At 32.5% G+C, this 16473-nt stretch overlaps 1 protein-coding gene across 2 annotated transcripts in view; it reads right to left on the reverse strand.

Annotated features, from left to right (window-relative positions):
- Positions 1-1330: 1330 nt before the first annotated feature.
- The window catches only part of LOC146138094 (uncharacterized), a 57341-nt gene continuing 42198 nt past the window's right edge, over positions 1331-16473 (reverse strand). Inside the window, exons 10-14 of one of the 2 annotated variants that reach the window (XM_083393207.1) lie at positions 15349-15414; positions 13952-14089; positions 8618-8707; positions 5835-6063; positions 1331-3418 (exon numbers count right to left, since the gene is read on the reverse strand). In XM_083393207.1, the coding sequence (XP_083249333.1) occupies positions 3015-3418; positions 5835-6063; positions 8618-8707; positions 13952-14089; positions 15349-15414 (927 nt within the window). In that variant the 3' untranslated portion in view covers positions 1331-3014. The remainder of the gene's footprint in view (positions 3419-5834; positions 6064-8617; positions 8708-13951; positions 14090-15348; positions 15415-16473) is intronic. The other variant, XM_083393208.1, reaches the window with a different exon arrangement.

Consider the following 16473-nt stretch of genomic DNA (forward strand, 5'->3'; position numbering starts at 1 on the left):
TTTCATTTACAAGTTAATGCGATATAAGTTGTGCAATTGGGTTTGGCACAACTCTACACCTTTACAAACTCGTTTTTTGACCAACTTTAACATTGAAACTGTAAAATTCTTTCAAAAAAGAAAAAAAAACAGTATTTCGAGCACGAGCAATAGTGGAATGCCGAATGCTAAAAGCCTCTTGAATTACAGTTTAACCAATAAACTGGTATTTTTACGCTTTGCGCTACCAACGTTAACAGTTTACTATTTTTTTATGTTGTCTCACTAATATGTAATTGAAAAATACCAAATTGCTTTTCGTAGGGGGCCGCACAAGGCAAAGGACAATTACCAAAGGGGGAGTGAATGAAAACAGGTCAAGAACCACTGCTCGAAACAGAAAAAAACTATGACGGCAATGTATATCATATAAAAGCTACTTAGAAAGAAATCTGGAGTGGGCCCCCTAACCCGATCTGGAATTTTGCTATGGAAATGGTTTTCGCGCTTAGCGCGAATCTAAATTATGTATCTAGTATGTCTAGCCCGTTTTGTTTAATCCGGATTAGCCAAAACGCGACATCGCACCCGACGAAATGAAAATTTGGGCACTTAAAACATACACATTTAAAAGCCTTTTCACGCCAGTTTTTTCCGTCTTTTTTTTGACTTAACTTGCGACATAACTTTTTGACATGACTTTGTGACGTTATCTCTGATTTTTTTTCAATACTCCTTATCTGGAGTTAATCAATCTAACCGCGATAAATTTGTCAGGAATTTCGCGTTTAAAAATATGGCAACCCTTATATATAGTTATCCATTTTTTGTGTTTATTTTATTATTAGGCCTACTAAAGAACTAGCTATTATGGTCCACTTAAAAGGCAACACCATAGTGAAGTTTGAAGCCGTTATGCAAATTTCGAAAGTCTGAAATTAGAATGAAGAAACTTTTCGGGCAAAACAACAGACGAAACCGTATCTATGTGCACATTTTGAGGTAATCTAGACTAGAGGGATTCTTCATTTTTTACAACATTAGGCAAGCAAGGGTGTAAATTATTCGCTTATATATTTTTATGTGGTTCTCCTAACATAACAAATTTGAAAATGTAGTTTGCCTACTTATAGATAATAAAGATAAGATTATTTCGACTTTTTCCGTGATTAATCAACAAAAAACTTTCCGATGCATTTTTTTCACTCTCTTTACTGGCCTAAATGTGTTAAAAATGTAATAATTCCATTCCGTAAATATTAAACGATGAAAAATCGGTTGTTTTGTTAAAATGACTTGACTCGACTTGTAACTTGTTTCCAGCACTGTTCTCATTACATTTAACATTCGTTTTATACTGGTTGTCAATGCAAAGAAACCTTAAGAGACCGATAATAAAGACATTTAAATTTGCTCAGTTGAAATGCTGATAATTATAATAAACACATGCTAACAACACATACAATGCATTAATATAAAACAACATTTTAGAAGAGCACCTCGAACCAAAAACATAATGTTTAGGGGTCTTTGGGATGCTAGCACGTAACAGCATCTTGCTACAACGTACAATTAAGCACAAACCAATTGCGTAAAAATTTGTAACAGAACGGATGTCAGTCATTCGTATTGCCTTGATACAAGGTACAGTGCGCACCAGCAATAAAATTTTCTATGATAGCACATTGATATGTACATTATTTAACCAATAATAAAAACATTAAAAAAGGGTAAAATACAATGCACAAAATATTTAATAGAGAATAAAATCATTAGAATAAAATAGCCCCACAAAAAAAAATCCTTTTACAATTACACGAATCACTGTTGAACTATAAATTAGGCTGTGGAACACTAATACAAAGTCAATTTATTGGGATATTCAATTAACTCCGTAATGAGATTACATTTTTCTACTGGCAGTAGAACATATTTTTTTTTGGTGCCACTGGTTTTTACTATGTTAGCAACATATTAGCCTAAACAAAATAGAAAGGTATTAACTTTTAATTTTAATTACCACAATAGATTCATAAAAACTTGTTTTGAAAGTATTTTTTCTGTCATACACCTCAAACCAATCACCTTGTTTTTTAATTAAAATAAACTTCTGGTGGTGTTAATCTCATTTGTAAATTTGTTAACTTATCGAAAAGTCAATTACTATAGTTTAAACATAAACTGTAAAACGTCGGGTTTAGATCAGTGATTTAGACCATTTTAAATAAATTTTAGTAAATATTAGACATGATTATTGTTTACAATAAAATAACAAATTTAATTTAAACTGTAAAGTTTCTGTTTTGAATGTCAAAATGAAGTATACAAGATATGTCAAACCGAAGTGAAAAATTACTAAACTCATGATTGGGTATAAAAATGTGCACCAACTAAATTATTTAGTAAATCAATAATTTTCTCACATACCTCAGACTTACATCAATTATACTTTTAAAATCTACTTTACAGATAGAACAAATATCTAATTTAATTTAGGACATAATATTTTTGATACAGTTTTTAAGTTGAGAAACTAAAAACATTAGAGGTTCTGAGCATATTTTACTAATGAATAAAATTTTGTGGTGTATTGTTCCACAGAATGCATTGATTGACTGGTTTCGTTTTCTTGGTTTTGTGTTAGTGAGAAAAATTAAATTTTGTTATTCTATCCCACATCATCATTTTTTTACTATGCGTCCTCTAAAATTTTCCCACTGTAAAATTTTTAAAAGGGTTTTATGAAGCACCGATTTAGATTACAACTATTTTATGTTGTAGCATTGTCAGACAAGTACTTACATTTAGTATTCCATTTAAGTAGATTTACCAGAATAATTAGGATTATTGTATCAAAATAGACTTATATAAGTTTTTTTTAAGAAAATACTATCAATTTAACTAATTATACACTAAATGTCATTACCGTTTTTAAATCATCTTTTCACAATATGAAAATTACATGTTTTAAATTTAAAAATAAAAAATCGCGACATTGAATGAAACTTAATGATTTTCAAAGTGTATAAAGAATCTCACATTCTATAAGGTGTCATTGAACTGATGACAGACTCTGCTCGTCCACTAGGGTGACTTTGAACAAAATGTTGTTCAAAGCTATTCCCACTCATTATTGCACCTCCAGACGTTCCACCTCTGGCTATCGCCATACTGTTTGGATGTGCATCTATCATGAGATCAGGGGAGTTTTCTCCAACATAGGTAATTCCTGTGAAGCCAGCTGCTGGTTGTCTATTAAAGTGCTGAGGCTGAAATTGGCGTTGTTGAGGATTCCCTGGCATATTGACACTAGAAGAGCCAATGTGTGCACCAGGAAAATTATAGCTGTGTAGGTTTCCCACATTGTTTGGTTTATTAATATTGCAAGAACTTGTGTCCATAGTGTTATCCAAATCTCCAGTAGTAATATTTCCAGAGCCTTAAAAGATAAGAGCAGTTACAAAAAATAATTAATTACATTTACAATATAAGTAGCAAAAAAAGTTTTTAAAAACAAAGTGAAACTTTAAGGTTTCCCCAAGCCCCATAAAGATTTTTAACAACATCCCAGAGAATGTAAAAATAATTTCGGTTTGTACGCTGGTGAACTAGAGCAGTGGTTTTCAACCTTTTATGGCTTACGGCAAATAGATTGCAACTGGAACAACACATCAACACTTCACAACGTAGGAAGTTTTAATTGGATTTATTCCACTCTAATCTTACACAAAAAGTTGTAAGAGTTGAGTAAAAAAATCAGATTCCTAAAGATTCTCAAATATCTCTTGACACCCTTAGGCATTGAAAATGGCAACCCCGGTTGAGAACCACTGAACTAGAGATTCCTTATAACAATTTTCTTGGTATAATCTTTTTCAGAGGTATGAGTTTGTCAATTATTGTAACAGAGCTAGTAGTGTGCGCAAAGTTAAGGACAGGGCTCTTCTATTGATAAAAATCTTGAACTATGACAACAACAAAGGCTTATAGTTGGAAAGGGTTTCTGGCTGAGTGGAATACTGGTTTACTGTGAGTACAGTATAGTTATCTTAATAAGCATAATATGTTAAAATTTAGAATTTTCGGTACACTATTTACTGTTTTTCAGTTTGCAGATCAGTTTATAATTCTTACATTTCATGCATTCAATTGCAAGAATGGGCAGAGTAGGTTAGTAAACGTGTAATTATGTGTGTTTGTTAGTAATTGTCAAATTAATAAACAAAGAGTTGTCCTAAAAAACACTAGGCTTAGATGAAGTGGTATACAATTTTCAATTGGCTGTTCCAAGCCACATATTAGTGGACAAAGGTTGCCTCTTTGAGAAAAGCAGAAACCCGGAGATATTATCTATATGCTTAAAACCAATGCAACTTTCATGCCATTTTGGTTTTATTATCTGCCTTAGTTCGTTTATTATAAGAAATATATACTTTAGTGTGTATGTGCATTGGTATAATTATAAATTAATTTAAACAATTGATTCTGAAACTTGAGTCTGTTCTAAAATTATTTCAAAATTATGAATTTGAGCAATTAAATATATCAATTTGCTGTTAGAAAAAATGTATTGAGAAAAGATAAAAAAGTTTCACCTGGATAATTATTATGTTATAATATGCCTGCAAAGCAAAAAATAATAACACAATAGCACACTGGTTGCGGAGCACTGTAAGCATATCCAGAGAATTAAATGAAATTATTTAATGTTTAAAAAAATTGTTTATTTGTCTATATACAATATGTTGATACAACATATTTGTTTTCCTCTCATTTGTTTGTGTGATGGCCAGCTGGTTGTTGTACAAGCATTTTTTCACCAAATTCTTTGTTTTTTTGGTATCGTCCCTAAAGATGAATACAGTGTTCGCCTAATATAAATCTTGCCATGTTGAAGCTATAAACAAAGAAATCAGTATTCAAAGAGTTGGGCCGAAGGCACAACATTTTTTGTGCCATTAACAAATACATAAGGGGAAAGTACAACCTGGTGGTGGACATGTCTGCTATTCTTACTCTAATACTGTTAAATAGAGAAGCTGTTTTTGGGTGCACTAGATAACAAGCAGTTAAAAACCAACTTAAGTACGGGAGTGCAGAAAAAGAGATTTATTTGGTTAATTTGAGAAAGATATTGCTCTAAATAATGGTATTTATAACAAATTTATTATAAATTGTTTGCTGGGGTTATAAGTCACATAGTGCAACATGTCATAGTACATTTGGGCTAAATAGATTAAACATCTCCTGGATATGCCAATGCAAATGTTGTTGGCTAAAGTGATTGCTTTTTCAAGTCAATATAGGTCATAGGTGTACTTCCCAAATCAAAGGTAAACATGCAAGCTTACAACAATTCTATAACCACAATTGAGTACTTTTTAAAACAAGAAACAATCTATATGCCTAGCAATGCATTTTTCCACACTAAATGACATGCTTTACAACAAAATCAATTCCTTACAATTGTAGCGCGAAATGTTCCTATATATTTGTGATTTCAAACATATATGATATTGAACATGTATATAAAAACAATCACAGGATTTTTTATAAAATTGATTCGTCCAACAATAAAAAATCAATTCAGTTTTTTTTTTTTGGCACCAATTTCTTTGAATTTCTGGCTAATATTTCGTCCGACAAAGTCACCAAGTCGCCAGCATTCTGTCATACTGGTTCTTTTGTTTGTTAAAGAAAAAACAGCAGGAATGAAAACTGCCTAATCAAGTCATTATTTTTTTCTCTATGGTGAATGGGATCAAAAACAATCTCACAGTTGCCTATGCATCCTGTTATAAAATACTTAGTTTATGTATAAAGTAGTTAACAAAACAGCCTTTTTAATACAACACCTTGTTCCTGAAAAAAACCATAGCTTCCAAACTCCATTCCAAAGGGTTCAGTTGTAGCAACATCCATATCTTGAAGCATCTGCTCAAAGTCTAATGATGAACCAGGATCAAATAAATCTTGGTTGTCCAGATCTATATCTGATGGAAATTTTCTTTGATTCATCTGTAAAAGATTGCTTTCACTGATTTGAGGCCTAGTTTCTTCAGATCCGTCCATAAAACTTGACTTCTGAAAAATAAAACAACTTTCAGTTGCATTAATTACTGGAAGAAACATCTAACATGAGCAGCGAAAAGCTCCGTTGAGCGGAAGCAAATACTCTGCTAACTCCAATAATCTACTCAAGACAGAAAAAGAATTACAAATGATATCTCCCTTGGTATTTCCAATACATGTTACATTTTTGTATTGTTGATAATGCCTGACACTCTTACAATCAGACCACAGATTTTACATATGTTAGAGACCATTTGTGTTAGCGCCTCTTTATTAAACCTTTTTATTGCATATGGGCTAGTACTGAGACAAAGGTATGTCCAAAATTGGCACATGTAATTCAAATTAAATTTGACCCTCCTTAAAAGTAGTCGGACAAAGGATATTGCGTCTATACAAATATTGAAGCCACTTCTTATAGAATTTTTATGTTTTCAAACCCAACACAAATATCAAACAGGATTCCAATATCCCTGGATTTTCCTGGCATCCTATATTTTGCTTTGAACAACCAGAGTGACAGCACAGTGTTATTAGCTTTCAGCTTATTCAATTTTATCAGTGAATAAGAAAAATCATACATATTATAATATCTTAGGCAACAGCTATAATAAAAAGTTTTTGGTCAGAACAAATCTGTTTTCCCCTTTTAATAAAATGTAACGTAACTGCCAGTTCAATATTTATTCAATTTCGCAATTTCGCATTAAACTTGGAATGATAAAAATTGTTTGAACTACCAGTGATGTTCCAAGTAATTACTGTTCCAATAAAAGCAAAATTGTGTATGGTTAAATAAAATGTAAGAAGCCATAAAGCTGTCACCTCATAGTCACTATTACACATTTGGGTGTGCCATCGAAGTGTAGTTTGGAACCAACAATAAACTGACTGGGATCAGATTTTGACTAAAATATTAGAATGTTGTCTTTGCAAATTACATCCTTTCTATGTAATGTGTTATACTTCAACTATATAACCTGTCTTTCTATTTCGGTGCGTACTCATGTATTTAATTTTATGCTTGGTTTGACAATTCAAATGTTGTAGTGACACAAGCAATAAGATTTTTTTGAAATATCAAGCGTTGAATGTGTCGCCGATTAACAAACTTAGGCTGTCAGTATATTTGGTGACAACAAATGTTACTAGCTTTAATCACTTGTCATTGTTCAATATTTTCTCAAACTTATATCTAAGGCTGTCTGACAAAAACATGTTTATAAAATTGACAAAAAATTTACCACCCTTTAAAATTTAATTGCAAATTTAATAATAATTTTCTATTTTATTAATGCATGAAACGTAAAACGGTGTGTCAGTTTTTATAAGTAATCTTCTCTTTCCAACCAGTTTACTGGATAGTTCAGTTTATTAAAGGGTGTAATATTTTGTTAAATTCAAATCCATTTTTGTTCCATGAAAGTTTGGGGCTGTTACAATGTTAAAGGCTATGGATTTCTTTCCTAATATTTTGGCTTAGCTCTTTTTGAGCATACCATACTTGCAAGCAATTAAAAAAAAATACTCCTTACTAAAGATCAATTGATATCACTTTTTTGGACAGATTCCGATAATTAATTAATTTATTTTTATATACTTGGGATATGGATATATTTTTGTGAATATATAAACATACATTAACATTCAGTTTACCAACCTATTAATTCATAAAAACGCAGGCCTTTGACTTTTTGGAAACACCATAAAAAATAAACAATTGGAACGGATAGAAATTGAAAATCTTAAACAATTTTTACCTTTTGTACACGTTAATATAAAGCGGTTATAAGCCAACAGCTTTTAAACAAATGATATTTTTCCTGGTTATGTTGCACAGTTGTAAAACACATGCTGGCGTGCAACAGGTGTAAAAAGTTTAGAGAGCACTACCCAAGATTCAAAAACCAACATCCCTATTCACCATATTTTATGCAAACATAAATAACCCCACCCAAGTTTTATATAACAACAATAAGTACACAAAGATGGCCAAAATTTACAATACAGAACTTTTGGACACATATAATTGTCAAGAATTTACAATTAATAAAATATCCTTATCAGTCTCAATAGGTGTTTTAGGAGTGTATTACCATTCATAAGTAAAAAAAAATGCTTTTGCCTAAATTTGCACAATATATATTCATAAAAGGAAATTGAACATTTTTTCCACCCATTTAAAATCATCTATGGATTAAAATGGATAGACAAAGGTACTAACATGGTGAAATACGGTAAAGTAAATTTCAATGAAAAGGGACCATTGCCTATTTAACAAACAACATTTTATTTGAGAATATGGCCGGAGTATTTTGCTTTTAATTGCACTGTTCTTCCCCAGTGTTCGTATATCTATATAATGTTGATCTCTCTCTCTATTGATTAATTATCTTGCATTAATAATTTTTGAAAACAAAAAGTTCTCTGTGATTAACTTATAGCTTACAAAGTTTGTTTTGCCATTATTTCCAACAAGTTAGAAAACCAAAAGAATAATTTGGTTAAATTTTAATAGGTTGTGATATAAAGGAATCTTACGAATTACGTACTGTACAAAACATACCTTATCATATTGAGTTGAAAAATTCTGCAATCCATTTTGATTATCATTACCTTGATGTCTATAATTGCGATGGACAGATGGGTTTCCGGACTGAAACAAATTACAACAGTAAATCTTCACAGTTGAAAATAGTTAAACATATTTTATTTTTTCTCATATTTAAACCATAAATTATATGGTACAGAAAACAAAGCACAGTGGTAAGCTTTCCAAACTTTCAAGTGGGCAATATTTTTTAATTTCGTGATGACAGGGCAAAATAAAAAAAGTATGTCAAACTTCATTAACTTGATTATCTTAAATGAATAAAAAACAAATAATCTGGAGAAATAGTCTTTTTCGTAAGGTCAGTTTTGTGCATTGAAGCATACTTGAAAAAGTTAAAATCTGTTTATTGTGTAATGTTGTTTTGAAAAAATCAAGAGGAACAATAATTTAATCATCTGTTCAAAGTAAAATCTCAAGGTATTTTAGAATAATAGGTTTCAAATCTAGAATAAGGAATCCATAATATAGAATCCTAGTATAATTTTAAATAATTGTTTACCTATATTTTGTGTGGATTTATCACAATATAGTAACAAAAAACAATATAACCTTTAGTAATAAAAAAAAATTAAATTCCACATGACTAACATTCAACACAACTACCACTTAAAGAAAATGTTTAAATTAGAGTGCATAACTATTTTAAAAACTAAACAAGAACATAAAACAGGATAGCAACACCAGGTTTTGACCCTAACTAATTTTTATCCCATACAGTGAGTACAATGCAACACTTGCTCAACAACGTTTTATTGACACTCAATGATTAAGCGAAGGTATTGCAAAGTAAATCGTCGCTAAAAAACGCTGACGCAACACTAGATGGTTACATTGACTCATTTTGCTTCATTGACGTGGTGACTTATTTTAAAAAACAAAATAGTGGTTTGACAAGCTTAAAAAAATAGAGCACATCCAGGATTTTGTTTGAAAACCATACTTCACAAGTTGCGTCATAATGTGACGCTATAAAACCCAGAAGCTTGCAAGATAAATTCCTCATCAGCAACAGCAGAATAGTACAGCAAAGCTAGCAAATCAGGCTTATACATATCAAAAACATATATATATATATAAACAAGAAGATTTGTGAGATGTCTGTCTGTCTGTAAGATGTTCGCCCGGTCAGTCGCTGGCAGAGCAACGTCGTCGTCCACTAACTAAAGGAGCGGCGATTCCCAGCGCGATAAATTGTAAACCTCTTAACGTAACCGCGCACAACTTTTTTAAGCGCTTACCAGCGCGGACATACAAAATCAAATTAGGTATATATTGCATATATTGTTATAAAAATAAGTTTTAATGTTTTCAACTTAAAAGATGATTAACGTGCTTAGCCGTTGGCTTTTTAGTCCTTGCAGCGGTTTTAATAGTAGCCAATTTGCAGTTTCAAGCGAGATTTTACTTATGTTTGAAAAACTATGGTACCGGGATTACGTAAAAAGCACATCACATGGTATTCATGTTAATGAATGTGCGCAACGTCCCAAGTAAAGACTTAAGTTTAACAATGGCAGAGTTCGCAAAATATTGCGTTTGTTGTCGCAGTTTTAACAGTAAGCAATTTATATTTTTCAACAGGTTACGGGTTTGTCTGACGTTGGATGCAGCTTAATTTGGCGTTTAGTCCAAAGGTTTAGCAATTTTCGCTTTTATAAACATATTTTGAATAAACATCAGGAAACCTACACGGATATCGTACAACAAACCTTCCCAACAATATTGTGACAATGATTGAGGCCTAAGCCTAATGGCTTCTTACAATGTGTTTATCCACGCAATACTTGGCAGAGTTCGCAAAATATTGCATTTTTTTGCAGCAGTTTGACAGTAAGCATTTTTTTTTAATTTTCAATGAGGATTTTTCTCACGTTTTAGCACCGGGATCACGTATTTGCTTAAAAAGCACGCTATCAATCAGGTCTAAACAATTGCTGCTACAACCTAAAGTTTTAAATCTGAGAGTAATTCCCAACTGGTAAATGATACGGGTTTCGTTACTTAGAAGATGTGACCTGCAATATAGTCAATTATTTAGTCGTACTATTTCAAATACATTCAAATACAAGCAGCATTGTACTTTGCTTGCATGTTAAATATAAGGGCGCGCATGCGACTTCTCGCAAAACCTCTTGACGTATAGGGAAAACATTCCAAACATTTATAGGGCAATAACCTGCGTGAAAGTCAAGTACATTGCCTTGGTAAAAATAAAATTTCATGTGGCAAAAGGTAAATGGAGCCTAAGAATATTTTTTTGCAGCGTTTTCCTTAAGATTCTTTCATGAGGTATTAAGACACTTTCGCAGACAACGTACAGCAACCCTAACCGAGTAAAAACTACGCAACATTTGGACTGAGTTTGCAAAATATTGTGTAAAGCGGTTTGAACACTAAGCAAATTGTCTTTTCAAATGGGATTTTCTTTGGTTGGATGCAGTATGGTACCTACCGGGATTACGTATTGCTTGAATTTCGCGTATTTCAAACAATTCGTGCTACGACTTTTTTACGTTTGTTAGTAAGTTTTGATTGGCATATGGGTTTTCGTTACGTAAAATATACGAGACGTCTTTAGCCAAGGTTGTGTGTTTAGTAGCTCCATTTAAAAAAACACACAACGTTGCAATTTGGTTTGATGTTAAATGTATTTTTTTAAATTATCGGCTATAACATGTGGCTTCAGGAAAAATATTATACAATGCTGGTAACACGTGATTAGTGAATAAATGGTCAGAGCGCGTTCGCACCTAACCTTTAGTGACCTATTTCAGACACAAAACTGCTTTTTATACGTTAATTTTACACTGTTTTAACCAAATGCAAAAATGAATGGCAATTTACGGAGACCAAGAATTAGATCTTTAGAGCCACGCAGATAAGTCAGATAATTAAACACGCCATTCCATTAATGCCGCTTTCACACAGGCTGTGGGGTGTTACTCTGATTCTTGGGAAGCATTAGGTTAACCTTTTTTAGACACAAGATATGACATGATTTGAAACACATCACATTAAAATTTCTATTTAGTGACACGCAGTGTAAACATTTAGGCATAAACAAATTTGTTATGACATTACAAAAATATGTTTGTATTTTTTATTCCTCTTAGGAAGTTCTTACGCTATCTGTAACATTACTTTTTGGGTATATTCTGATTACCACATTTATCTTCCATATTCATGGTATATAATAACATGAGGCCAGCAGTTTAACATGTAACAACGTAAGGTGCAATAGTGATAAAGAGCCCACATTATATTGGATTGTTTCAATTTGTTTAAACAGACAAAATTCAGGTAGACTTCTTTTTGACTTTTTAAGACACGCCCCCTATTTACAATTTTAATCAAATTCGCGCCCCACCTTGTTTCAAAATCAAAAAAACATAAAAGCAGAACAGCAATTTATTTCCAGGTAAGTTGCAAGCATTAATGCGAAGGATGTAACTGTTTTTTGGATACCAAATGTTTAACTTTAGTATTAGTAGCAGGGAATCACCTCGCCTTAATGTTTAGTCATAGTTCATACAATGTTTGTCAATTTCTCGCGCCCCCGTTGTGAACCTCACACGCCCCCCCAGTTCAAGAACCACTGGTCTAGTATATCAGGGTTGTTCCTAAGCAAATTTTTACACTCACCAGCTGGGCGAGTGGCAATCAATCGACACTTGCCCCGACGAAATAACACTCGCCAAATTTGTTGGCACGCCAAAAGTCTGGTTGTTTATTTCCAAGCACGGATGAACAAATTAATGACCCAGAAAGCAGTTTATGCTTAAGACAATGTTTTAGCGAAATATTTTTAACAATCTTTAATGAAATAAATAACACTGACAATTTAGTAGCCACGGCCTGCCTGTTTTCCATTTTTCTAAAAATTCTCGCGCTCTCTTTTTTTCGTATTCTGGTTTTTCTGTTCTTGAAGGACGTTTTAACGCAGGTTGTTTAACGCCACAAACAAAACGCCACATTTCGCCTAACACTATAGTTTGTAGTTACATAAGTAGGCGATATTTTCAAATATCGTAGTGTTCAGTGGAGGTTTCGGCCCCTCAAAACATAAAAAAACACTGCCTACAAATATTATTAGAAGATATTTGCATTTTGAAACTTATTGTTAGCAAACACTGTAGCAATTGCTCTTAATTTCGTAATACAAAAAAGTAGAATTATTATCCTGGGTACATCGCAAGTCCAATAAACTTTTCCAAAGGCGTCATCGACTGGGTTAAACATTTAAAAATTAACAATGTTAAAGTTAAACGATAAACCTTATAATTATTTGCCACTGCAGCAATGACGTCTTTGATTGTTTGCCGGTAAATGATTTTATTTAAACGGGACAAAGAGTCTGTATTACGAGCTTCGAACGTGACTTCGATTACCCTTATTATTTGTGTAGTGTTGAATGTATTTGCGTCTTAGTTTTTGGGGAAATAACTGGCGCTAAGTAATATTTCGCTTAGTAGTGGTGCTTAACACAAGTTGTCCTACACCAACCAATTAAATTTCTCGCCAGTCGGGCGAGGGGGTTTCAATCGGCACTCGCCCGGAGCGATTTGCACTCGCATTAGCGAGCGGGCGAGTGCTTAAGGCCAACCCTGTATATATATATATTCGTCAACGAAGGAATGTAAATGAATTCTGACCTCAATTGCTAGCCTTGCTGGACTATTCTGCTTTAATTCAGGATTGTGTGAGAGCTTGGCAAGGGTATAATCCTCTCACAGTGCCACCTAATTTTTAGATCCTTCTATTTTCTCAACCAAAATTAAATCAAAATTTAGGATTTCCAAAATATAAGCTTCCCAAAACTAAATGAATTATTGTTCTGTTTGAATAATTAACTACGCCGAAAACGACAATAAACAATTAGTACAGTTGAATAAACAACCAATTGCACTGTAACTTAAAACGCACACGCCTTGGTTACTGTTAACTTATTTAAACCTCATTTGAAGTCATATCACAGAGCAAAAAATTGACATAATATCACAGAACAAGAAACTGATATGGGCACAAAAGTGATCTTATGAAAAAAGCCATATTTCCGAATATAGAAAGTATCAGTGAAAAATATCATTTTTTTCAAAGAGACTTGTTCTACAGAATTTAATAAAACTTCCGCAAAAATCAGTTGAGAAATACTTGCTTCTATTTTTTTCCAAGATGGGCTTTTTTGCCTTAAAATAGGATTACTAAATGAGTGGATGGTATCTAGCTACAATAAATACGAAAATTAATTGCCCTTTCTACTAGGCAATAAAGGGACATTTCACCAACCTGTTGTGTCCCGGGAGACAGACAAGGTCTATTTTGTTGCATACATGATACTTTGTTGGCACTGGAAGAATTTCCCAACAACTGGTACAAAGTTTTGTGTTCATTAGTCGAAGAAGATAATCCGACATTGGAATCAGTCTTTAAAAATACCATGTATTAGGGTAAAAATATATACAGAACATTTCGTAATTCTGACATAATAGGAAATTATCATTTTAAACATGGCCTTGGTAGTTATTTTACAGATTTGCTGTTGCCTAATACGGTTGATAACATTTTGGTTGTTAGCCAATAACATAGAAAATTTAACTAGGAACATTTTTACCTAATTTTATTTACGGTTGTAGTAATAATTGGGTGTTGATGTGAAATTGTGTTAATCTAAACCCCTGCAGAGCTAGCTATTTCTCAATAATTAGTAATATGTTTTTTAATTCGCAAATCATGGGATTCCTTTTGGTACTTGAATATATTATGTTTTGAGATTCTTTTTTGTTTAAGGAATCGGCTACTTGTTTCATTTTAAAAACATCTCTGCAATTTGTATGCTGCATTAAAAAAGTTAACTCAATTTAATTAAAGAACATTTTGCCAAGAATTCTGCACAGCAGGGGCGTATCCAGCATATCAAAAAGGGAGGGATCCCGAATTTTCAACCACAGGAATTCCCGAACTTTGACGACGCAAAGCGAACACTTGCGTTGAAACCACTTAGTATGTAATCGTTAATTCAGGCGAAAAACTAAACCAAGGACATGAAATATATGTGATTGATTTTGGTAGAATCATGTTTGGACTATAAGCAACGTGTTTGCGTTTGATTTTGGTTTCGCAACATTAGCTTAAGACACGTGACCTAATTACATTAAAAGTAGGCCTACTACCTAGGGTAAATAACAGGTAAAACTGTAAAAGAGTTAAAGATTTTCATGATCATTGTTGAGGTATTTTTAAAAAGGCACAGATTGCCATGCAAATGACAAATATGTTTTCAATGATGAATATACTATAACTTAAGCAGTTTGTTTTCCAAGTTGAACTTATTGCTTCCATAATTAATATTTTTTGTTCTTTTTTCACACCTTAGCACTTTGGCATGCTAAAGGTATTAAAACGGAACAAATAAAGTGTTTAAGAGCCAAAAAGTATGCACCACACTAGCAGAATAAAGAACAGCTCACAATCAGATTTTTTTTAAATGGCAAATAAGTAATTTATTACAAATATACTTACTAGCAATGTGAACGTTTTTTTCAGCTAGAAAGGGCAAGCCATACTGCCAAACTTTGTTTTAAACAAACTGTTTTGTTTAAGCATTTTTCAAATTGACACTAGGTGTTAGTATTATTTTTTTTATTTTTCTAATAAATATTTTATTTTGAGATAAATTGGCTTACTTGGTGCAAGTTGGAATTCGGTGATATCGATGGAAGTTCAGCAAAAGGGTGAAACTGCTGGCAGGTCTGATTATAATAAAAAACATTAAAATATCATTTTCAAAAAAAGAGTAAAATGAACAGTTATAAACAAGTTATACAGTTAAAAGTCAAAAACAATTTAAAAGTATTTCTCAGTCAAACTTACAAATTATGACCTGAACTAACTATTTAAAAAGTGAGTAATAAAGATTGTAGAATGCAAAATAGTAAATTAGGACTATAAGATAGAAAAGTTTAAGGAACAAAATATTTTTGTCTTAAATCACTTTTTTAACATCACTTGTGACAATACATATTGTAAAAATTCTGCAAAATCGCATTTTTACTGAAAGGATCCTTTTTAATGAGTTGTCAAGGGTATAATCCGGGTGCCTTAGGATGCAGCAGTGACAAGATTTTTAACCTGTTCTCTAGGAGCTTGAATATATCAATCAGTACAACAACCGGAAGTTCAAGGTCATGAGTTTGCATTACCTTTAAATTATAATCCTTCAAGGATAACTAATTTAGGTAACATCACTAACCTGCCCTACCAGTATCCTAATAATAAGAACCTTTATGGTTGGCTAGTTTGACCTTCTAAGTGGCCGATACTATTCAATAATATGTACATGCGCATAGTATTTGTTAAATGTTCAGTATGGTAATCAGGTTACTTTCAATATTATTAGGCAGCCGGTCATTCAATTTAAAGATTAATTGCCTGTACAGGGTTGTTCTTAAGCAAAAATTTACAATCAATCGGCACTTGCCCAGACGAAATAACACTCGCCAAATTTGTTGGCATGCAGTCTGCAAATTTTCGTCCTAGCGCGGTCATTTCTTTGGTTATCGTTATTCTGTTTTGTGGTTTTTCTACGTAAACAGTAGTTTTTATAAAAGTCTGGTTGTTTATTTCCAAGCACGGATGAACAAATTAAGGACCCATAAAGCAGTTTACGCTTAAGACAAAGTTTTAGTGAAATATTTTTAACAATCTTTAGTGAAAAAAATAACACTGACAATTTAGTAGCCACGGCCTGTCTATTTTCCTTTTTTTTTAAATCCTCGCGCTCTCTTTTTTTCGTATTCTGGTTTTTCTGT

This window comes from Ascidiella aspersa, chromosome 7 (genome assembly GCF_963924565.1).
Source record: "Ascidiella aspersa chromosome 7, kaAscAspe10.2, whole genome shotgun sequence".
NCBI classification, from domain to species: Eukaryota; Metazoa; Chordata; class Ascidiacea; order Phlebobranchia; family Ascidiidae; genus Ascidiella; species Ascidiella aspersa.